We start from the raw sequence: 22,565 nt of genomic DNA on the forward strand, positions 1-22,565 counted from the left end.
TCCGCCCATATTTTTCGACACAAGCTGCTTATTGGCTATGCTGGGTCATAAATAAATCATCTAGCGAGCTTAGCTTAGCTTAGGTCCGCCTTACAGCCTTCAGGCTAGACTCTACGAGTTCTTGGATTTGCGAAAATAAAAAAGACAACTAGAATCCATCAGGTTGCAGCGAATGTTGTGGTGGTTTCTGTTAGAGTGAAAAGGATTTAGTCAGGTGTGTATAACTTGTTTTTTCCTTTATTATTTCGTACCCTATACCTTATAAATTTTTATTCTCGTATGAATAGTTTAGAACGGCTGTAGCAAACTGAAAAGCAAATTTCACTGTTGCATATGAACACATTCAACTACCGCATGCTTTGTATGCCTTATGCTTCTTTTTTGCATCTACTGCATAGTTTAAGCTGATCATTATATATGGTTTCAGAAATGCTTTGTTGATAAAATATTTTTCGAAATATTTAAAATCCTCCGCTGTTTCGTGCGCTTGCAATAATGTGAAAAACGCTTATCCTTTGCAATTATATTTTCGACGTACATCCTTGAATGTTTCACTGTGTTAAGGGGTGCTAAAGATTAGCTTCACATTGTTTACAAAACTGCTCATTGTGGTTAAACTGTCTGTTTGTTAGGATCCTTTACTGCTGTTAGAACCCTCTTTGGTTGAACACGGCTCCGGGCCTCTGAGAGTATATGTTGCTTACGATACTATCTAAGTGTATTTTTCTGCCAGTTTTAGACCTTTTTGTGGCAAGTGTAATTGAGCCATATTGATAAGTACATTTGTAGGTCTCATTTTATGCTATTTTATTGACTCACTAGATATTAACTAGAGTAACTAGATATTTCATTTTTTCATCATAGTTTGTACTATGATAGGATAAAAATCTTTTTTAATAAATTAAATTATCCAAAGTTTTAGACTAAACGATGGCATAGCTATTTTATGAATTGAATTAGCTGATGTTCGTCACCTTAACTTCTTAGAGACATTTCTGGTCTGGAAAAGCTTGTTTAGCCTGTTTATGCTGAATATAAGCACTGATATGATCAAATTTCATTCTGTAGCCATGCTGGTTATGATGACCACTAAATACGCATTGCATTGTTCTCGTATTTTCCTGCAAATTAGTTGCAGCTTTCTATCCATTCAAGAGTCTGTGAAATCTGCCCTTATTTTATGGCTTTAGACTGTTTTAAAGCAGCAAAATCATAGCCACTTTGATATTCAAAATTCACTCTTTTCTTAACGAAACTTAATGACGTGACCACTAACCAATCAGCTGATGGACAGGTCATTTAATTGCAGTCACTTAGGGCCAGCTGGACGATCCTCCTCCAACCCATACATACAAGCCTTATTAGAGACAATGCTCTATTTTATTCAATACTAACTTTTCATCTAACTGACCTTTGTCGATCTGTCACACATCGTTCACTCTAGTTTAGCTACTATACCCATCAAGTGTTAATACAGACACTACAATTCAACCAATAAGAATGGAAAGAAAAAGTCATCATGCTGTCATCATTCCATCACGATTTTGCCTAATGAGCCAGTTTCATCATCAGTCACATAAAATGAATGATGACGTAATGAAGATGCCATAAGCTTTGTCAACGGATTCTTGTCTGTCTACAAGTAAAATGTCCTTTGGTACTTCATTTTCACGTCATCATCTACTCCTTTCATTTATTACAGGATTATTACATCACAGAAAGAGTATACATTTGTATTCAGTATTGGAAAAGAGTCTTCAGACCTTTGTTCCTTTTTAAACATCAAATCGGGTAACATTTTTGTGGTATTTTCACCATACAGGAATGCTATTTTTTACCCACTACAAAAATATCATATATGTTAGCATCACACTGACTGCTTAGGTCAGTCAGACGCTTCATTTTAAAACTTACATATATTATCAGGTACCTATGTACGAAGCTGCATCATATACCAACTTTCGACTACCGACTTCATTGCCATTTTTTGACAGTTAGATTACCTAAAAATTATCTTTGCAACATACTAATATACTAATATCAAGTTACGAAATATTGTTGTCGGTTTTTAAAGTCTAGCAAGTGAAAGATTCAAGCTTAAAAGAAAGCATATTTTCAGAATGGACCACACTTCTTTGAATTCCTATAACTCTACTTAGCAGTAAAAATCCAACCAATTGATCAATAACCAATAAGCTTTGTGTTTAGAAGCGTGTCACCAAATCAGAAGCTAGAGATGTTGGGGTTGTTATCAGACTACTTTTCTTTCTCCATTCCTATACTGTCCGTTTCTTTTCCTATACAATACAAGGACTAAGAAACAAGCAACCACAGCAAACTGCAGCAACCTTTTTACAGAAACTAGCATGCTAGATTTCATTACTTGTCTACTTCACTATATCTATGAACTGTTTTATTATTTTGCATGAGGTGGAACAATGTTTTTTTTCTTGATAAATACGTATTGTTTGCAATTGAAATAGTATGTGTGTATAACTTTTCAATTGGCTGATTCATGATTACAATTTCAATTGCAATCATCAACGAAATAATGTTTCTCATATGCCAAAAATAAAAATACAAAAATCAAGAACTACCAAGTTGAATACACCTGCTTTGAAAGCTGGTAATGTAATAGTACTTAACTTCTGCATAGCAGCCAACTGGAGAATAAGGGATCTCTCAGCATGAACAAAAAAGTAGTATCATAAGACATTGTTTTTCGTACCAAAACTTAAAAATGATCTGTTACCTACATAGAAACAACCCACATTGACAATCACGATTCTGTTGGTTCAGGCGTACAGCATTGACTTGGGGGGAAATGTTGCAATCATCACTCATACATTTTCCCATCACAGAAAGTTGTCTGTAGGATATCCTTTGATCACAATCTTCACCTAGCTCACTGCATATCATCTTGTATCAACCTACTGCACTAACATGTGTCATTCTAACCATCTCAGCTTCCTGTTGGCGGTTCATGAACCTCTCATCAGTCTATTGTCCAAATGATCTTGCCGGCAGCATTACTAACATCCATCAATCTCTAGTTGGATTTTTTTTATTTAGGAAATTACTTTTTCTCATTTAGAAATTTTGGGTTTCTACTGTGTGAACGTGTGTCATCCTAACCAAGTCAGCTTCCTGTTTGTCATTCATGAACCTCTCTTCAGGCTATTGTCTATGCAATTTTGTGAGCAGCGTTACTAACATCATTCGTCAATCTTTATTTTAACTATTCCTTTTTTGTTTTATTTGGCAAATTTTGATCATTTGGAAATTTCGCTAATTTATTGATCTAGTGGATATCAGTACAAACACTCGAAATCTAAAACTATTTGCTTGCAAAACCTTTAAAAAAGTTGTAAAATATCTTATTTTAACTAATCTATATTTGAAATGTAATAAATTGATATATCTCCCATTTTTTCTTGATTATTTTATCCTATAGTCCTATTCATTTTTTTTATTATTTGGTAAAACTAGTTCTGTTAAGCTAGTTGAAGCCAAGGAAAATGTGATTGATCCTCATTTCCACTAAACCATATTCATAAGGCGTCTCACTAGCCTTTGGCACTGTTGAGAGAGAGTTTAGGCACCAGCCATGCTTTAAAATAACTTCCATCATTTCCTAGCTGGTTCCTATGATAACAAGTTTTATTTTTAGAGGTGACAATTATATCACCTTTTTCAGCTACCTATTGATATTATTGAAAGGCACGAAAGTATGTTTTTTGTTATTTTTCAGAGTTTTTGTATTTAGAGCTTTTCGTTTTTATTGTTGAAAACTGAAGTCTGAAAATAGCAATTCGGTGTTGTGGTAATGTTTTAAGACTAACTGTAGTAAATAAAAACTTACCTAAGCCTGATTTTGATTTTTTTTCTCTATTTGTTATGTATCTTTTTATTATATCAAGAAAGCAAATTCTTATTTTCTGCAGATTTATATGGCTTTAATATTCAATAAATAGGCAACTTACTGTGGTATTTGTTTTCTCTTGTTGCAAACAATTTATGACTTGTATTTTGCTTCATTTTAGTTCCCTTTTGTATAATGACACATTTGACAAATCTTTCTTTGTTTTATTTGAATGATCCTAGTGTAAATAAGATTTTTATTAAACAACTACTCGGTTTTAAATTGTTAAGACGAAAACACGAAACAATAATTCTGATGTTGCTTACAATTCACCAGCTGCATTAGTCTTGTCCATTTTATGCCGATTATAAAATCTTTCAAAACCAGGCTTTCCGATGCAAACCAAGCGTTGTCCCATTCTGTTAGTAGTAGCTCGTGTGACTTTCAGTTGTCTTGTGCAGCAAATTGTTTTCTTAGTTTTTTTTGTTTCATTTTATATATTGGTTGTTCGCGTCTTCTATCGAGTCATCTGCGCGGCACATCTCGAGCAGTAATAGTTTTAAAGAAATAAGATGTTCAACTTTAAGTATTTTCGCTGTATGTGCCTTATAATCCAGAATATTAGATGTGATCATTACTATGATACATGACCCTATGAGTAGATAAGACCAATGAGTTATAAAAAAGACAATGATTCCAATGCACATTAACTTTACCTCAAAAAGCCATACTTTTTGGTTCTATTGCTATACAAACACATTGTTTTCAAGTTCCCTACCCACGACTTTTAGTGAAACTTCCACTGCTCAAGTTTAGCGCAACTGTTCAGGTTCTGTGATGGAGAATGTTCATTCTCCATCATGGGAATGATGTGGAGTTGATTATAATGCAACAAAATGATAAACCGTTCAATTAAGTTCTAAATTGATGTTACAACCTTGACCTTCATGGGTAATCAATCTACTTTATGACTACATCCATTGTTGTGTCTAACCATTCACCAGATCGGTAGGTTAGGTTTGTGCGGCTGCTAGCCCAGCTTGGACCCTCTGTAATCCATCTCTACAGGTTTCTTGGATGATTTCATTTTCTTCAGGTCTGAATGTTTTAACTACAGCATCCACCGCTGCATTCAGTAGCTGGCTATGTTGACATATTTGAGCATCTTTTGGTAGTATTCATCAATGTCCGCCTCTGTTTGTTGTGTGTTTAGCCATCCATTCGAAGTGTTCCTTTTTGTTTTTGAGTGTTTGTAGAAGACTAGTAGACCAGTCTTAGGGCCTCTTAGTCAGTTTAGATGTCACAAGATGGAACAAAGGCTTCCGGAGATGAGAGATGATACGTTAGAGTTTGGAATTGAAACTGGATACTTCTTACTGGATTTTTCCAATCTTGATTAATAGATTGTAATAGTCAGACAACTGGTAATTCAATTCTCATCATGGTATTTGAAAATACCAATTTACTGTGTGTCACAGTATGTCACAAATGAATAGACTCGTTGACAAAGCTTCCCATGATACCTGCTCATAGAATTTTTGAATTTGCTTTGGAAGTTTCTCTTTATAGAAATTAATACTCATAATTGCGTACTTGGCCGAATACACTAGAGAATTCCCTTACTCTTATAAAATTTCCAGATCTTTTCAGAGCAGTTTTAATAATATGATGAAACTGAGCGAAGTATTTGTCTGCTCCCAAACCTCCATAAAAGCTGCATAACAGTTATGGTTTTTTTAACCCTCTCTGCCCTCGTAAATTAAGACTACTCAATTATCTTCCAACTTTGTGGTTTCCACAAGTTCATAGTTAATCACTTCAACATCGCTTCTATCAATCGGAATTCATAATTCTACACTCTTCTGGCAGTAATGCCTTTTACTAGCTGGTCAAGAGTGTAGCTCCTTAGCCATCTCAGTCATCCAAGCGTGAACAGTCTCTCGTTGTCTCGTGGACAGAGTCAGTTGTCTCGAGTCCAAAGTTAATATTCGTCAGCTAACCTTGAGTTGCTTTAACATGGCGCTTTAACGTGATCAATCTATTGTTTTACAGTTCACTTCACTTTTGTACTAAATGCACAAATATTTATGTCAAGTTTGTCTGTTCTTTTTTAAGATAAACTAAAGGCTTTGTTTACAATATTTTCTCTTGCGAAAAAGGTTATAAATCAGTGACTCCTGACACTAGTCTGTAAATATTGTGGTTAATTTTAAAGTCTGCCTGGGATAGTCTTACATTTGATAATTTTCCATGAAGATCGGTTAACCAATGAGTCAGCGTGTACATATTTGATAGCTCCATCAATAGTCCATTTGATAGTTCCATCTACAGTCCATTTGATAGTTCCTTCTTTTGTTTTCCTTTTACTTTTGAAATCATCTTTGATCAGATCTGTTGAATAAGCCTGAAACTAGCACATATTTGACCTGTTCTCATGTTTTTCACCTACCATCTTAGGTTTCCTTTTTTTTGATTGGCATTTGCTGCAATTTTTGTAATTGTCCTATCAGCAGGAACTCATCTGAATGTGCAAGTAAATCTAGTTCAAATGCCCATTATACCATATCGACTCAGCTACCAGCATGATCAGCCACAAAGAAATGAACTTATAAATCTGTCCTGTTAACCAATTTTGTTGGAACCAACTTTGATATCTATTGCCTCCCCACTGCTCTAGTGCAAAGATTTGCTTAATTAATCACTATGTTTCCATGGTGCGCAGTACTGCGAAGCAGCCCCCTCCGAAGTCGAGGGGATTGTACGTTTCTATGCTGCGCAGTGGTTTTCAGCAAATACCGCAAATTAGCCAGAGAAGAGAAATTGTATAAATCGAATCGCCTGATGGAGAAATAGAAATGATCACGGATACCGAACGTCATAAACGGTCTTTTTATGATTATGTCGTCATTATACTTTTATTTACAATACACATTCACAAGGTTTTACAAATCTTAACACACTTTTTACATAGTATTATATTTTTAATAAGTATTTTTAAGTAATATATTATTTAAACATTAATTTAGGACTTGCCACCTATTATTCGAAAAGTGTTGGCATCGATATCAAAGTCCAGGAAAGTAATCACCTCATCATCCTCGTGAATGCAGATCATAATTAAATTTAGGTGAAAGATCTGAAAAATAGTAAAAAAACAAGATTAGCAGGACAACCTTTGTACTAGTTTATGGCCTTCGAAGAATCCGTCTCCACGACATGAGAGCTATGCGCAGCCACTGCGCAGTCGCTGTTTCCTTGCTGCGGATTTGCACTGGCTTCGCACTGATCAGTGCGCAGTGGTTTCAGTGCGAAGACGCCGTTTCCATGATTCGGAGATAGCGCAACTCCGAAGCACTGCGCATCATGGAAACATAGTGAATGTGTACCAGTTATCACTGTCATCAAGTATGTAGTAATTGAGAGCACCCATAGCCCACTGGTCTAGACCTCCTGACCCCAAAGTTGGGGTTCAGTTCCCAAAAATGACCACTGGTGGTGACAGGATTGACATCCAACTTTAAGTTGCTCTTGGTAACTGGACATGTCTCAAGTTGTTGAGGTTTCCTTGACTCAGACATGTTCAGGCAAGATCACAGAGCCGTTGTTTGTGCAACAACCTCTTAAAAACATGCACAACCTCTGGTTGCAGCTAGCTAAGTAGACATACTCCATTTTCAAGGGTTTGCTCACATAGTAAATGAGAACTTCATGGTAGGGTTGCACAGTGAAAGTTATTAAATGATATATACTTTTGAAATTGGTCTTCTCTTACATAGTACCGTTCTAGATAGCAGAACTGGTAAATTATGTTTATTGCCAGTATTGAATTTAAAACAGTTTATTTAAGTTTTAAAAATTTAAATTTTATTTTCAGTTAAATTTGTGAGTGGAGAACTATTATCCATTGAATTTTATCGCCACTAGTTAGCTAATTGGGAGATATAATCCAAAAGACAATGAAACCTCTATAATTCAATGCATCATTTGCTAAATTAGGTTAGGGAAGGCATTGTCTCTCATGCTTAGAAAATTAGGTAGGTGATGAGAGTTGCTGAGAATTTGAAAAATTCAACTACTGTAGTTCATGCAATCATTTTACTTTACCGAATTGCCATTATTATCTATATCAATTGTCGTTTAATATCTATGAAGTTAAGAGTTGTTTTCTATTTAGTTTCATCTAATGTTGAAAATATAAATTACATCATACCATTGTAATTTGTTGCTTTTTGCTGAATTTTTGTAAACACTTGCTAGAACCCGGAATTCCCATTGTCATTTGGATCGAAATTCTCAAAACAAAATGCAAAAATTTTTATTATCACATCACGCCTTCTTTGTAAAATTCAGTAGTTTTATCGAAAATTTAACTCAATCATGCGGTTTCTGCTTTGGTCTTATCTATTATGTACCCACCTGTGGAAAATGGACGAATTTTGGCATAATAGATACCATATTCCATAAATCATCTTTCATAATATCATTTTTTGCTTTTATGAATATTCATGCATCCTGTTTCTATAGCCAATAAGTTGGCTGTTTCACCTTCAGCTGTCCTTAACTAGTGTCGATCTCTTAACGGAGAGCATCCTCTTCACACTGCTATTAATCATGTCAGATCCTGTATATGCATTTCTTTAATGACAGACCTCGCTCTGTGTCTCATAGCTAATACTCCTTGTGGAAGTGGCCATTTCATCAACATACTTTGTTTCACTGCCACCCTGTCCCTTTACGGTTAGCGTCGGAAGCTTCATTACTATGGAAACTAATAATGTTCTTATTTGAATTTCTTCTGTTGGATATATTTTAATTTAATGAAATATATTTTAACGCATTAGAGATGCAGTTTTCATTAGTATGACTTCCTATGGTAGGGCATGTTTGGCTAGCCTCAACATGGTACAAGCAACCTAGATGACTCGTAAATCAATTTGCATTTTTTATTAGAAACAGGGTGGAATTGAAACACTGAAATGCTAGAAGTGTTTTCAATTGAAGGTTGTTAAGTGACAGATGAAATTTTAGATGCTTGAAATTTTGAGTCAGGTATTAGCTGTGCTCTAAGATCAAACACGTATAAACAATCGGAAATTATACCGTTTCGTAATAGTGCATTTTTTGTTTTTGAACCATGCAAGAATTTGACTGGTTATCACGTTCTTTTCCGGCTAAGTAGAGCTTATATGAGGTACTTTTACATTTAGTCTGAGAGAAACCTTGGTAACCTTTGTACCAGCAGAACGTGTGTGGTGAGTAGCGGTTTCTTGACAGACCGCAGTCTGGTTGAGAGGCCTCAGAGTGATAAATGTTTCTTCTCTAATTCCTTTGTTAGTAGGGCGATCTGCTGTATTTCTAATTAGGTTCTTGTATATTGATTACAGCAGTACGACATCTCTGACTGATTTCAACCACCTGCCATTATGACAACGTTCATCTCAGCATTGAGGAATGGAGCCAAACTCCTGGAGAGAAGAGATGATGACGGATTCGATCGACTGTCTAATCGATACTCCGTTGGTAGGACATTAACAATATGTCGTCTTTATCGCTTTCCTTTGTCTATGTAGGACATGCGCAGTCAAACATCTGCATACAAGGTTGCTTCATTTCAAGATCTGCTCGGCGTGTTAAAATTGTCATTTGTACCACAGCTCAAAAATTTATGATAAAGCCTCAATAAACGCTGCAGGTGATTACACAGTGCATTAAGAATATATCATATACTGAATATATAAATAGATATTAAATATACCGAAATATTCTCAAAACTTTAGTATTTTATCAGAAAGTATTGATATTTTATGTTGCTTGCAATTGTTTGTTGATGCTTAGGGTGGTTCGATTGCCTGGATGTTTTAAGATTAAAACCGATAAAACTTGATGACGATTAAAACGATCAGATTAATCAAATGTGTGATTATGACGTCTATAGTTGCAAAGAGACTGACAGAATAGAGGCGGGTAATGCTGCAACTTAATTGTTTAATTTTAATTTAAATTTTCAATTTGAATTGTAATAGCTGGTAGCAACTATAACAACTAGTGACTTCATTTCGCATGTATTTTTCTTTCCTTAGGTCGAGATTAAGTTTTATCGACTTTAATCTTCAAACATCCCGGCAGCCAGATCACCTCAAATGTCAATTGCAACTGATAGAAAAATTCCGAAACTTTGTGATAGAATCTACAAAATAACTGTGCAGGTTCATTTTTAAAACAGATTCATTATATAAAAATTGCAAAAAACAAATTGAAAAAATAAAATAACAGCTAATTTACCTTAGAGACACACAATAATTTGTGATAAATAATAAAGTTTTTACACATCGAAAGTAAGCTCGGTGTAGGCTGTAAACATATTTTTTATTGGCTTAACGCAAGCAGATCATTGTTTCCTTTCATTTGAGTACAGACAGGATGGACTAATAATTAACTACTTACTAATCAGAAATGTTTTACATGAAGCCTACTAAAGCTGCACAGCACAGCTACTACGGCTACTACGTGGCTCGTGGCAGGAATAGTTAACTAAAACTTATCGACTTGCCGGCACCTCACATTGTAATAAGCTTGTTCAGAACGTTTATCTTTCTCCCCTCCCAAAATAGCCATGCAAATTTTAATTAACTGATGATGTTTTTTATCATCACAGTGTGGTGCCTTGATATCTTCTATTAGGTTTTGATTAGCTTTAATAAACTGGTGATATCACATATCAGCGGCTCTTCAGAGAATATACGATCACAGGCTAAGCGATCACAGGCTAAGCGGTAAGGATTTGAGCTTAAGAAACAGATGTATGTAGTGGTTTATTTCACATGATCTGAATTATATAATATGTTATATAATTCAGCGTCTGAAAGGTTCTCGGACAAAGCCCTGGGCACTTGAGGTTTGTCAACAAGCGACCTCCTGCCTAATTTCTTGTCTACGCTAGTTGATATTTACATCCAGGCATATTAACTAGGCATGAAGGCCTTGGTCTTTGTTCTATTTTGTTTGTTCAGTGATCGTTGCTACTTCACATTTCGGCTTTCGCGGTTTCAGTATTTCGCTGGGTGAAAATGACTCATTTGAAAAGTTGAAAATGATTAAAAATCGAAAAACTAAAATATGTAATATATTTCATATTCTCGTCCAGTAAGGTCCCTCCTTGATAGCACTTGCCGTGGTTCACTGTTCTTACGTTTTGTAAAGGTGCAAAATACTGGTGACACCTTTCAGCATGCTATTTAAACATCCGCGAATCTCAAAATTGTCTACTGAACCAAAGAAAAACAGGAAAATGTTTACGATTAATAAAAAGTGAATTTACAAACTAGTTTTCATGCCTCGAGTTTTCACTTATTGCTGGGACGCGTGTCCTGATTAACTGCAAAGAGTAATGGATTGCGGGATCACTTTTTAACCACTGAACAGTTACGTGAAACGAATGGCTTGTATCAGCCTGTCTATCGCCTTGGAGCGCACTCAAATGTTCTATGTGACCACGATCAAAAGTGTTGAACCTTTTTGTAGATCCCTAAGATTTTGTGTTTGGGCCTCAAATAGTCCATGTGACCAAGGTCAAAGATTTGACCAATATTTTACTCGAGATAATTCATAGTGGAATGTTTTATTACAAGAAGAAAAAAGATCCTTGAAAATTATCTTCATCATGTCACTTCTTGTCGGAATCTACGACCAGAACAGGTATTAGTAAAAAATGGTGAATTAGCAAGGTTTCAAGCTTTCGGTAGCATCATGATAAAGCATTGTTTTGTGTACTTGTACTCACTGCAGCCCACACAGTAAAAAATCACTTAGGGGTGATCTGTAATGAATCGTATTTGCCATCGTATTAGCCTATTAGCCATTAAATACAAAAAACTGTTTAAATTTTTTAAAGTTGTCTTTGAGGTATAAAAATACTTCATAGAAACCTGGCACGTTGCCTATAAAAAGTAAACTGCACACTCATTTGTCGCATGTTCATCTTCAAGTTGCCGTGGTTTCAAGTATTTTAGATTTACTTGTAACATCCTCAAGTCCTAGTAACTGATCCCATATTTGCATAAAGTTATCAAAACAGCTTTTAAGCCAAAAATCTTTGACCAAAAATCATACTGAAACAAATTGTTTTTTTTACATCTTTGCTGTCACTATAGCAATCTTTCAAAAGCATATTGTTTGAGGATGAACAACTCTTGTATCCTGTAGGCAAGGTTTTCATACATGAATAAAATAGATTAGTTCAATTTTGAATTCATTCAAATTAAGTTTTAATTCAATTCAAATTGATTTGATTAAAAGTTTTAATTCAATCAAGCTAAAAGTTGAATTAGTTCAACTTTGAAAGCTCACTACTCCCATTTGCCAAAAAAGGTACAATTTCAACCTTTTTTCACTCAAGATAATTCATAGTTGCATATTCTCTAAGTTTCCATAGCGCGGAATATGCAGCTTTGGAATTGTGTGCCCATTGAGTTTCCATGCGATAAGTGTTTTAATGAACATTCGTTTGCATGTTGCGGACTAATGCTGATGCCTTGTTAAAAATGATAAAGAGTTTTTGTCAGAAATCATAGCGTCGTATAACGACTATGGAAATGTTTAAAATGGAGTAGCTTGCGCTGCATTTTCGCGCTTTGTTCGCAAGTGCTGCTTCTATCTTTCGCAAGCATGGAAACATTCGATACAAATTTTTCAGTAACCAAACTCGCTTGACTAGCGGGTTCTTTCCGTTTCCATCTTGCTGATGCAAACTTAAAAATTAGCAACATAGAAAACATAGTCTTTGTGGTAACAGTGATTTGAAGTTTTTCATGCTTCAACTGGGTTCAGAGTTTTTCCTTTTTGAATCATAGAAACGATTAAATCCGAACGTATCCGAAACGCTTCGCTGAATTTGTGTGAAAGCATTCGCTGTGAGAAAGCGAGTCTGTTTGAACAAGTTTTGTTTTGAAAGATACATCGCAAATCTTGGAGAAATCTATATAAAGGAACTCCAATTCGTTAAAACGATAGAAGGCAAATTCGTTGGCAGGGGACAATTTCGACCCATTCGAAGCATAAAGACGCAATGCTTACTAGGTAAAGTATAGTTTGAGTGATATATTTCCATCTGTTTACAGGCATTCTCATTATGATGGCGGTGTTTATCAGCACAAAATCGTATGTTGGTGACCCTATCGACTGTTATGCTCCAAAGGAGTTCACCTCACAGTGGATCAAATACACAGACAATTATTGCTGGGTAAGACCTTGCTTTTTATGGAGTCATCTACCAAACTTGGTGTATTTCCATCAATATCCTGTTTTGTGAAGTCTGTTTCGCTCTGTGCTACCAAGTTTCCTTACAGAGATAGTGTAGCAGCGCACGAGTTGCCAGCTACACTAGGCTGACAAGCAGATCATGTTTCTATAGGGGTTCTAGTAGAGGGATAGTTATGTAATGCCTTATGTCTGCATGTGAAACAGCAGGACAGCAAGACCTATGAGCACGCACAAGTGCGACGCCATTGGTCGCTAAGGTCGTTTTCCATGACATACTGAATCACGATAGAATGAGCCACGGCCATTCTCATGATGGCATTGCAGCGCCATATGGAAGTGCGTCGCTACGCTATTGCTGTATGAAAACTTACTATATATAGAAGTCATATGATGCATGGATGCAAACTTGATTTTGCCTTTATAACGACTGCCTGGCTGTACTACAGTTTACGGTTCACATAATCGACGATGAAAGCCGGCAAGAAAACGCCGTCAAATGGCGATATAGTGTGAACCAGCCTTCACCAGAAGCTGGACATCATAGATATTCAAAGCAAGTAATGTCAATGAATGATAACTATTCTTGTACGATTCTTAGGCGTTATGTGTAAATGCGCCTAACTTGCTTCCTATCGTCGTGACGTAGCATCACCTTTTTCTACCAAAAATTTGGTCTTCAGGTTGTGAAGGAAAATGTCGTCGACAGTACTAACATAAGCTGTAAAACAATAGCATTTCCAATTTTTTCCGTGTAATGGCCAGGGTCGCTTCGGACATAGTTGTAATGGCCCTTGTCCTATCCTCAACAGTAGGCCATATAGCACCTATGATGAGGCCAAGTGCTAAAATTGCTGCAATAAAACATTCAGGTAGCTGCTGCTTGACCATGCGAAAGTGACTCGATTATATATGCCGGTTCAAGCAGAGGATCTCCTTGCTGATTCGTGAAGCAAATGCCATGTAATATATGACCAATTTTGTGAATTACCTCAAATCTGGTGTTTGGGGCGCCTTCAAATGTTCCATGTTACCACGGTCAAAGGTTGTGAATAATTTTGTGGATCCTCAGACGGTCCATGTGGCCACGGTAAAAGATTTGACCAATTTTGTGATCGCGTAAAATCTGGCATTTCTGGTACCCTTGAACGATCCATGTGAACGCAGTGAACTACGTTAGTCACAATTTTAAAATCGATTTGTTTGCACGAATGAAACTCTACTCAATTTAGTTGGCATTTCGAGTGCTCTTTAGGTTACCAAATATTGACTTGCACTGGATTCGCTGCACTCTAGATTTGCAAGTCTAATCTCTGTCCTTATATTCACATAGTTAAATGTCAAAATTTTAATTTGAAAACTGTTAAATCCGCCATCGGTTTTGACTTGGAATCTATTGTCTATGAAAAGTTTTACGGGATTTTTTGACGCTTGCAATCATGGAAACAGTCCTATCATTTTCATTCTGTTGTGATTCAGTGTTGCTGGTTGGAAGTGTAATACCCGTATGATGCGACATCGGTGTGCCATGAAAACAACTTTAACGACCAACAGCGTCGCACTTGTGTGTGCGCATTGTTCTTGCTTTTCTCTTGAAGATCCCAACTTGACATAAGACGTCTCACAACCATCGCTCTACTACCGTGACCAATGAAAACCTGGTCTGCTTGTTGACGCAGCCCCGCACTTTAGCACTGGCGAATTCAGGTGTCTCTGCACTGTTTGGACACTCTGTATAATGGAACCTCGCCATACGGTTTTAATTCGTTCCAATGTTGGCATCGTAAAGCAAAAATTTTGTATATAGCAAACCATAGTAAATATTTAATGCAAACAAACCCTGGTAAAAATCATCAGTTTTATACATACTGCAGATATAAAAAATTAGTAACAAAACAATATGTTAACTTTAGTTTGTAAAGCTACATTCAGTAACTTCAGTGTATTTAGTGGTTATGATCTGCAATAAAATTTAACGTTACAATGTAATATGGGCAGTAGATACCGAAAGGAGTTCGTACTTTCGAGGCAGACGTATAATAAAAGTGTTGAATGTAAATTAAATGAATTTTGCTTAACTAAACACTTACTTAAAGGTAAGTTTTTGGATGCATTTTTGAATCTTTTATCGAACTTCAACTTTTTATCACTAAAATTTTATCACCCCTTTCCGGTTTTGTTTTCATACTGACTAATAACGGATTAACGCCAAACTGAGCGAGATTTAGTATCGTATCTCTTTCAATGGTTGTTGGAAGGATTTCGGCGAATAGCATATCGACATATCGACATATTTCTTATTCCGACGTAATCAGCAGACCGACAGCCAACTTTGAATTTCAAGAAAAAGTTTTGTTGGTTTCATATCGTGAAAAATATTGCCTATGAATAGGGCGAAAAATCAGCATGTACTACATTGCAGGGGGAAAAAGTCGAATAACCCGTCGTAACCCATGGACGGATTGCAGTTGGATTTTGAGCTTTAAAATTTCATTTACCAGAGCTTTCCGGTTTTACATGAGAGGTCTTACAAATGACCATTCACTAGTGTTACATGCTAAGAATTTTTGGGCTTCGAAGTTGCGGTTTTGATCGTAGGAATGAGGAGGACGAATTACATGATACGCAGGAGTGGTCGCACAACTCGCAATTATTCGTATCTGATGAGTTTACGTGCTACGAAGAAATTGTCGTAAAACTCCGCGTTTTTTATATTAGTCTGTTGCTCTTTTATCTACAACGGGGCGTATAAATTATATCTTGACCGGCACTCCTAGAATGCGTTTAAGGTCCAACGTCAATATCAAACCGTGTAATAAATTTTGCTTTAAATTTTGGAGTTAATATTTTTCATTTTGAAGATATTTTTAAAACACATACATTAAAAACAGAGATGCTGTAAGAACGTAACTAATGAAATTGGTGAAAATCCAACCTCCTGATCGCAAAGATTTGTGCAATAATACGAATATCGATGTTTACATGATATGCAGTACTTCGTTGTTGCTACGATGTTTTCAAAAATACCCCCTCTTGAAACGGAGTTTCGTAGCGCTCCGATGATTTAAAAATTCGACGTTTTGAGCCATTTACATGCTACGAAGATGAAAGATACGACTTCGTAGCGTGTAACACTACTTATTGTATATAACATGTGACATGTAGGATGGTATGTCCAATGCTGATTCTCCTATGTAATGACAAATCTCTGCTTACATAATTAACTGCTTACATAAGCTTTAGATGTCAGACCAACCAGCCATGTGTATCAATCTTGCATTACCCCTTGAATATGTTCATTATACGTGACATGGAAATGTAGTCATACTGTCAACTATGATCTCTGACAGATCAACAAGGGCACGATTGTTTCTGGCTTGTTGCCTGGATAAAGCTTTGGTACGATAGCGTTTGTACTAACAACATTAGTCAGGCCTATGTTAGCTGATAGCTGTTAGCCTATGCCCTCCGTTTCATAAAGACACTTTGGTGTCGTCAAGTAGTTGAAAGACTAATGTTCTCACCACTAGCTGATTCTCCTGTGACAAGTACCAGCAGGTGGTTGCTTAATCTAAACGGCCTACAGCTGAAGGTATATAACCTGTGACATTTGATATAGTTGATAAATTAGTTACATTCCTTAAACTGACTGCTATATGGTGGACATGCGTCACGCGATGATTCGGACAGTCTGGAAAGCATTATTGTTGTTTATTACAAAACCTCAACTCCTAAATCCGTCTTTTTTATATTCATGCTTTTGTTGTTACCGGATGTACTTGTCTGATGTAACATACTTATTGTTGCTTCATTACACAAAATTAAATGTGTGAGGTCATAGTTTTATGCATCTTGGTAAATGTGCCTTCACGATATTTTTCAATTACAATTGTTGCTTGTTGTATTTACAAATGTGTCTTCAAGCAAGGTCTTTTTTAACATATTGCTTTTATGACTTGATAAAGCAGCCGTGGTGTAGAGGTTATCACTCTGGACTGGGAAGCGCTAGGTTAGTGTTTCAATCCACACAACGTTGGAAATGTAAAAAATTATTTGGTTGCTTATAGCTCTTGCTGTGCAAGAGATAGTGGTAATGATACCACTGGAGCTTCGCGATTCCTAAAAATCACAAGACGATTTGATGTTGCAAACAGTCGATTCGCGTTAAATTGCAATATTATTATGTAAAAATAACTTCATATTTTTTGTATATTTCAACTTTAAAAGAAACTGTTTTGTGTTCATGAGAATTAAAACGTTTGTTTCACGAATGCAAGTGTGCGTAGAAGACCATGCAATGAGATTATTATATAATAATTATATATATTATTATTATTATAAGACTAGCAGGCCAGTTCAAGTAGTTCCAGTTCCAGTTTTTAGCTCACTCTGAAGATCATCAGCTGCGAGATAAATTGCCATTACACGACTACGTCATTTATACTATTGGCGATATCTTTTTAAATGGCAGCGATTTTCAAGTCGTTTACTCTAAAAATGGCTGCCAAATAAGTAAACCGTCAAGCACTAGTTACCAGCATGGTTGGTGGTCAACTCTACTATGGTGCAAAAATCATGCTGGGTGGTCTTCTCGGGGTAGTTCTTCCAGGTCTTTAAAAGCAAAAAACTGCCTCAGAGGCAGTGCAATACAAACTCGGTGAAAAATTATTTTTGAATATTACAGGCAGTGTTTATCATTTTCAGTAACTTAGGAAAGGTGCATTATTCTTAACAGAATTAGCCACAAAACTCCCATGTGATAGATTGATCCAATACCTGCGAAACCATGAGCTAATCATAGTTACAAAAAGGTTTTTGAGTGAATCTTGGAATAAAATATTGAAAATAATAAAATACCGAATAAGATGTAAAAATATTCCAGTGTTATCGTTTCTGTCGGATTTTTATTTGAGCCATCAAATGATGTCCTTAGTCAAGCACTGTGTGTGTCCTTGTAGATATCGAATACGTACTATGTACCTCTCACACAAGACCTCACGCCAACAATTCCACCGGGTGGTCTTACTCCAGGAGAGAAATCCATCTATGCCCAGGAACTCAGCTACTACCAATGGGTGCCCATTATCTTGACATTCTGCGCCGCTTTGTTCGCCGTACCCGGTAATAATTACTACCAACTTTTTACAACCAATCATGAAATGTTTGATATCATCAATTTTAGATATTGAAATATTGTACAATGATCTCTCGCTTAATCGAGTGTATCTCTGACTGATTTTTATTTGTTAGGTCAGAGGTAGTTTATAAGTTTGGAGACAGTTTCTGTAAAAGTAATTGTCTTCATAAATAACTTTTTGTTAGTATTACTAATCATCAAAAAAAAGATGTACAGTAGGTATAAATACCTATTGAACATCTATTGAATACCTATTGAACATTTATTGAACACCTATTGAATACCTATTGAACATCTATTGAATACCTATTGAACATCTATTGAACACCTATTGAACATCCATTGAACACCTATTGAACATATATTGAACATCTATTGAACATTGACAAACCAAGTTCAATAGGTATTTATACATATTGAACATGGTTGAAGCGAGGCCACGCAATGTGTTTTCAACTCTTCAACATTGGCTGACCTCATCTTCCCCTAGACATTCGAATAACCTTGCATGAAGGTCATCACAGTGTATATGCAAAATTAATGACATGTCAAAGCCAGCGTTGTTGAAGTCGAGACCTGTCAGAACATGTCATTGTGTACCAGGGTGGTAAACAGAATCTTTGAAATGATGATGAAACTGCCAAAACCTCCAGTTTTTCACTTTAATTGAATGCCAAGACAGTCACCCAGAGTTGTGTATCGTGACATGATATTGTTGTTTCGCTTAGTTCAGTGTTTCTTGTTGGATGTACTGAACCCCAACAGTTTCATATCCGCTTTCACCTCGAACCCATCATTATCGAGAAAATCAAATATGATTTTTTTCACATTCAAGACAAGCATACGTTTCACTGGTGTACAAAATGAACATCACTGTGTTCAAAGATCAAAACCAATACAGCGTATGAACTTGCAACCATATTACAATTTTTTTTCTTAAAACTATGACCTTGTAAATCAGTAATGCCTTTAAAAGACCTCCCACAGATTAACTCCTGAGACTGACCCACCGAAACCGAGAGTTCTATTGAACCAAGGTTAAGAACCACTTGCTTACAAATTTGAATCTATTAACATTTGGATATATCTTGATAGTTGCCTAGTAACAATAGAATTTGTCTAATCATTAAAGACCGTCATACATTTTGAGCCGCTAGCAGTTTTCTTGGTACGTCAGTGTTTTCTGTTTCTCTTCACGTCTTTATGGAAAGATTAGTCATAGAATCTGGATAATCTGATTTTTCAAAAGATGGGGAAATCAGGTTTAAGATTTAATGATTTCTTTCTTTAGAGCCAACCAAGTGCTTATTTTATCTGTTTTGTGGTAAGCAGATCTTCTCCGGAATTTGTATCATCACTTTTCAAGGCTTAGTATAGTGTTGCAATAGATTCCGGATGTTTCTATTGGACTAGTGAATTATAAGAGAAGTAATTGAGTAGGTCCAAGTTACCCATTCATCTCCCATAAACTATTTTCTTCGCTTGATAGTAAACTATAATAATTCAAGATGAATTAATAATAAATTGAATAAATTATAAATTGAATAAATAAACTTTTATGTGGAAAATATTTTGTCAAACGTCTCTATCTTACTCGTTCGGAAGCTTTTTTGAAGTGATTTTAGTCTAGTGAAAAAGCCAGCACACGTCAAGGTTTCCGGCCGATGGGATTTTGATTTGTTTGACATCCACATGTTGGCATCGCTCGTACCCCGTTGGCTCATTTGTGAGCGATGAGCGCATTTGTTTTGTGGTTTATAAAATTACCAGAAATGAGATGCTTGTTTTTGTGTTTCCTTCGTAAATAAGGACTGCTGAAGATAGCCTTGACTCCGTATTCGTTGGTCACCATCGAAATTATGGAAAATTTAATGTTTTTTATGTAAGGTACTAAAAGAATTGCCTGCTTGTGTAGTCACTATCACATTTGCAGATTATTTCTTTCTGACCAATAGCCCCCTGAAGCAGTGACCTATTTAGAGATATGGCTCTTCTGCTTGGGAAGGCTCTGATAGCATTTGTATATACTAGATTTTATTGCTGGTAATAAAATGTGGTAGAATCTGTGAAGAGCAAAATGCAGTCCTGCCTTACTGTGGCCTGCTGTCATTTGTCTTTTTCTTAACTTAATTGGCCATCTGCCCTGCAATCCTTCGCATCTGTCAAGCTAATTCACTGCAGGCCATGTCATTTGATCACAACTGTCTTCTAATATTAACATGATGTCTCATTCTCTGCACTTAGTTGTTGTCTTGGGAGGAGTTGTTCTCGCTAACTCATTTCACTCACCAGGGGTAAACAACTTCCTTTTTTTTCAATCGTGTTTCTGCTAATAACTGCATGCCTCGCTGGAGTGACAGATGGTATGCATTCAGCTTAGAAATAATTCTCAATTGTGGTCATTTATCAAGCTCTGTCAGTTCTGTCTACCTCTAACGGACTTAATAAGTCACCCTTCTCTATTTTAAGCTTTCCAAATGGAAATGAGGCTAAACTTGTAGAATAATATGGTGATTAATCATTGAGGGGTGATTATCTAGGCCTCCCACAGCCAGGTCAGCCAACCAGAACCCCAAACCCGTTTAACCACAGAAGGTCCTTTTTACAGATTAGCCTCAAGTGTCCGGTCTCTGACAGCTGAGGCCATGACCCTGCCCTTATCCGGCAGATGAGATTTGCAGGCTAAGGATTAATCCTTTGCTGAAGCTAGCTTTTGTCAACAGCTTGACAGCCGGAACAAATATGCAAATTGACACTTTACCATTTTAGTGGTCTCGTTAATTTACAATCTTGATTGGCCATGCTATATTTAGTAGGTACATTGCTGTGGTAAAAAACTGTTGTCTTTTTGAGAGCTCTTAATAATTATCTTTTCGTTTAATAAATTTTCAAATCATATTTTTATCTTGATGATTTTTTATATTAGAAAACGGGGGTCTGCGTTTTGGTCAAACTGGATAAATAGCGTTTTTCTTTTGCTGCCGGTTTCATTGAATTGAAAAATATTAAAGACGCTTTTGGTTTGTCAATTACCTTGATTTTGTACAGAATTTTCTGCTGATTCCAAAGTCGGCAATTCCGTCAAATTCCGATCTGATTTCGTCAGAACGAGCAAAATAGTCTGTTGTGAAAAAGATCCAAATTGGAACCAGAATGGCATTTTTGGAAACAGACCGATGTCGTTTGAAGTACAATTCTCATTGCAATTTTGAGTTTTTTAGACGATATCAAGTACAAGCTGTAGTATAATACAAGTGCTAACAGTTGTAGAGCAATCATCGAAAGTTTGTCACGTTTCATGGCTGCTTGGTGAGGAAATGCTGCGTGACAACGATACCGGATCGAGCCTGGTTTGAACGTTATTCCATAGGCTTGTATTGCATACATGCCAGTTTTGTTAGTAATCAAATCTTCTGCTCAAAAAATAATGAGCCCGTGACCTGGAAGGCTGGGCGAGAGTTGTCAACTGAATTGTATCAGATGTCAATGCCATGCTGACTTTAGATAAACACTCACAGGGGAAGTGTATCTTCTATGTCCTCCCCTTGCCATTAAAAACAAAAGTTGTGTATCAATTTCGGGGAGAGGGCTGAGCATTCCTGATTTGATTACCATCAATTGTTGCTTTTTTGGCAGCTCCTAAACTGGTTAAAGGAAAGGGGATACTTTCACTATGTTTCCATGGTGCGCAGTACTGCGAAGCAGCCCCCTCCGAAGTCGAGAGGATTGTACGTTTCCATGCTGCGCAGTGGTTTTCAGCAAATACCGCAAATTAGCCAGAGAAGAGAAATTGTATAAATCGAATCGCCTGATGGAGAAATAGAATCAATCACGGATACCGAACGTCATAAACAGTCTTTTTTATTATTCTGTCGTCATTATACTTTTATTTACAATACACATTCACAAGGTTTTACAAACCTTAACACACTTTTTACATAGTAATATATTTTTAATAAGTATTTTTAAGTAATATATTATTTAAACGTTAATTTAGGACTTGCCACCTATTTTTCGAAGTGTTGGCATCGATAACAAAGTCCAGGAAAGTAATCACCTCATCATCCTCGTGAATGCAGACTATAATTAAATTTATGTGAAAGAAGATGGGAAGAATAGTGAAAAAACAAGATTAGCAGGACAACCTTTGTACTAGTTTATGGCCATCGAAAAATCTGTCTCCACGGCAGGAGAGCTATGCGCAGCCACTGCGCAGTCGCTGTTTCCTTGCTGCGAATTTGCACTGGCTTCGCACTGATCAGTGCGCAGTGATTTCAGTGCGAAGACGCCGTTTCCATGATTCGGAGATAG

At 36.3% G+C, this 22,565-nt stretch overlaps 1 protein-coding gene across 1 annotated transcript in view; it reads left to right on the forward strand.

Moving 5' to 3' along the window:
* The first annotated feature begins 73 nt into the window (after nucleotides 1-73).
* Nucleotides 74-22,565, forward strand: part of LOC137398504 (innexin unc-9-like) — a 35,952-nt gene continuing 13,460 nt past the window's right edge. The window contains exons 1-4 of the mRNA XM_068084621.1: nucleotides 74-214; nucleotides 9,247-9,382; nucleotides 12,979-13,100; nucleotides 18,076-18,238. Of these exons, the coding sequence (XP_067940722.1) occupies nucleotides 9,286-9,382; nucleotides 12,979-13,100; nucleotides 18,076-18,238 (382 nt within the window). The 5' untranslated portion in view covers nucleotides 74-214; nucleotides 9,247-9,285. The remainder of the gene's footprint in view (nucleotides 215-9,246; nucleotides 9,383-12,978; nucleotides 13,101-18,075; nucleotides 18,239-22,565) is intronic.

The sequence above is a fragment of the Watersipora subatra genome, chromosome 6, assembly GCF_963576615.1.
Source record: "Watersipora subatra chromosome 6, tzWatSuba1.1, whole genome shotgun sequence".
Taxonomy (NCBI): Eukaryota; Metazoa; Bryozoa; class Gymnolaemata; order Cheilostomatida; family Watersiporidae; genus Watersipora; species Watersipora subatra.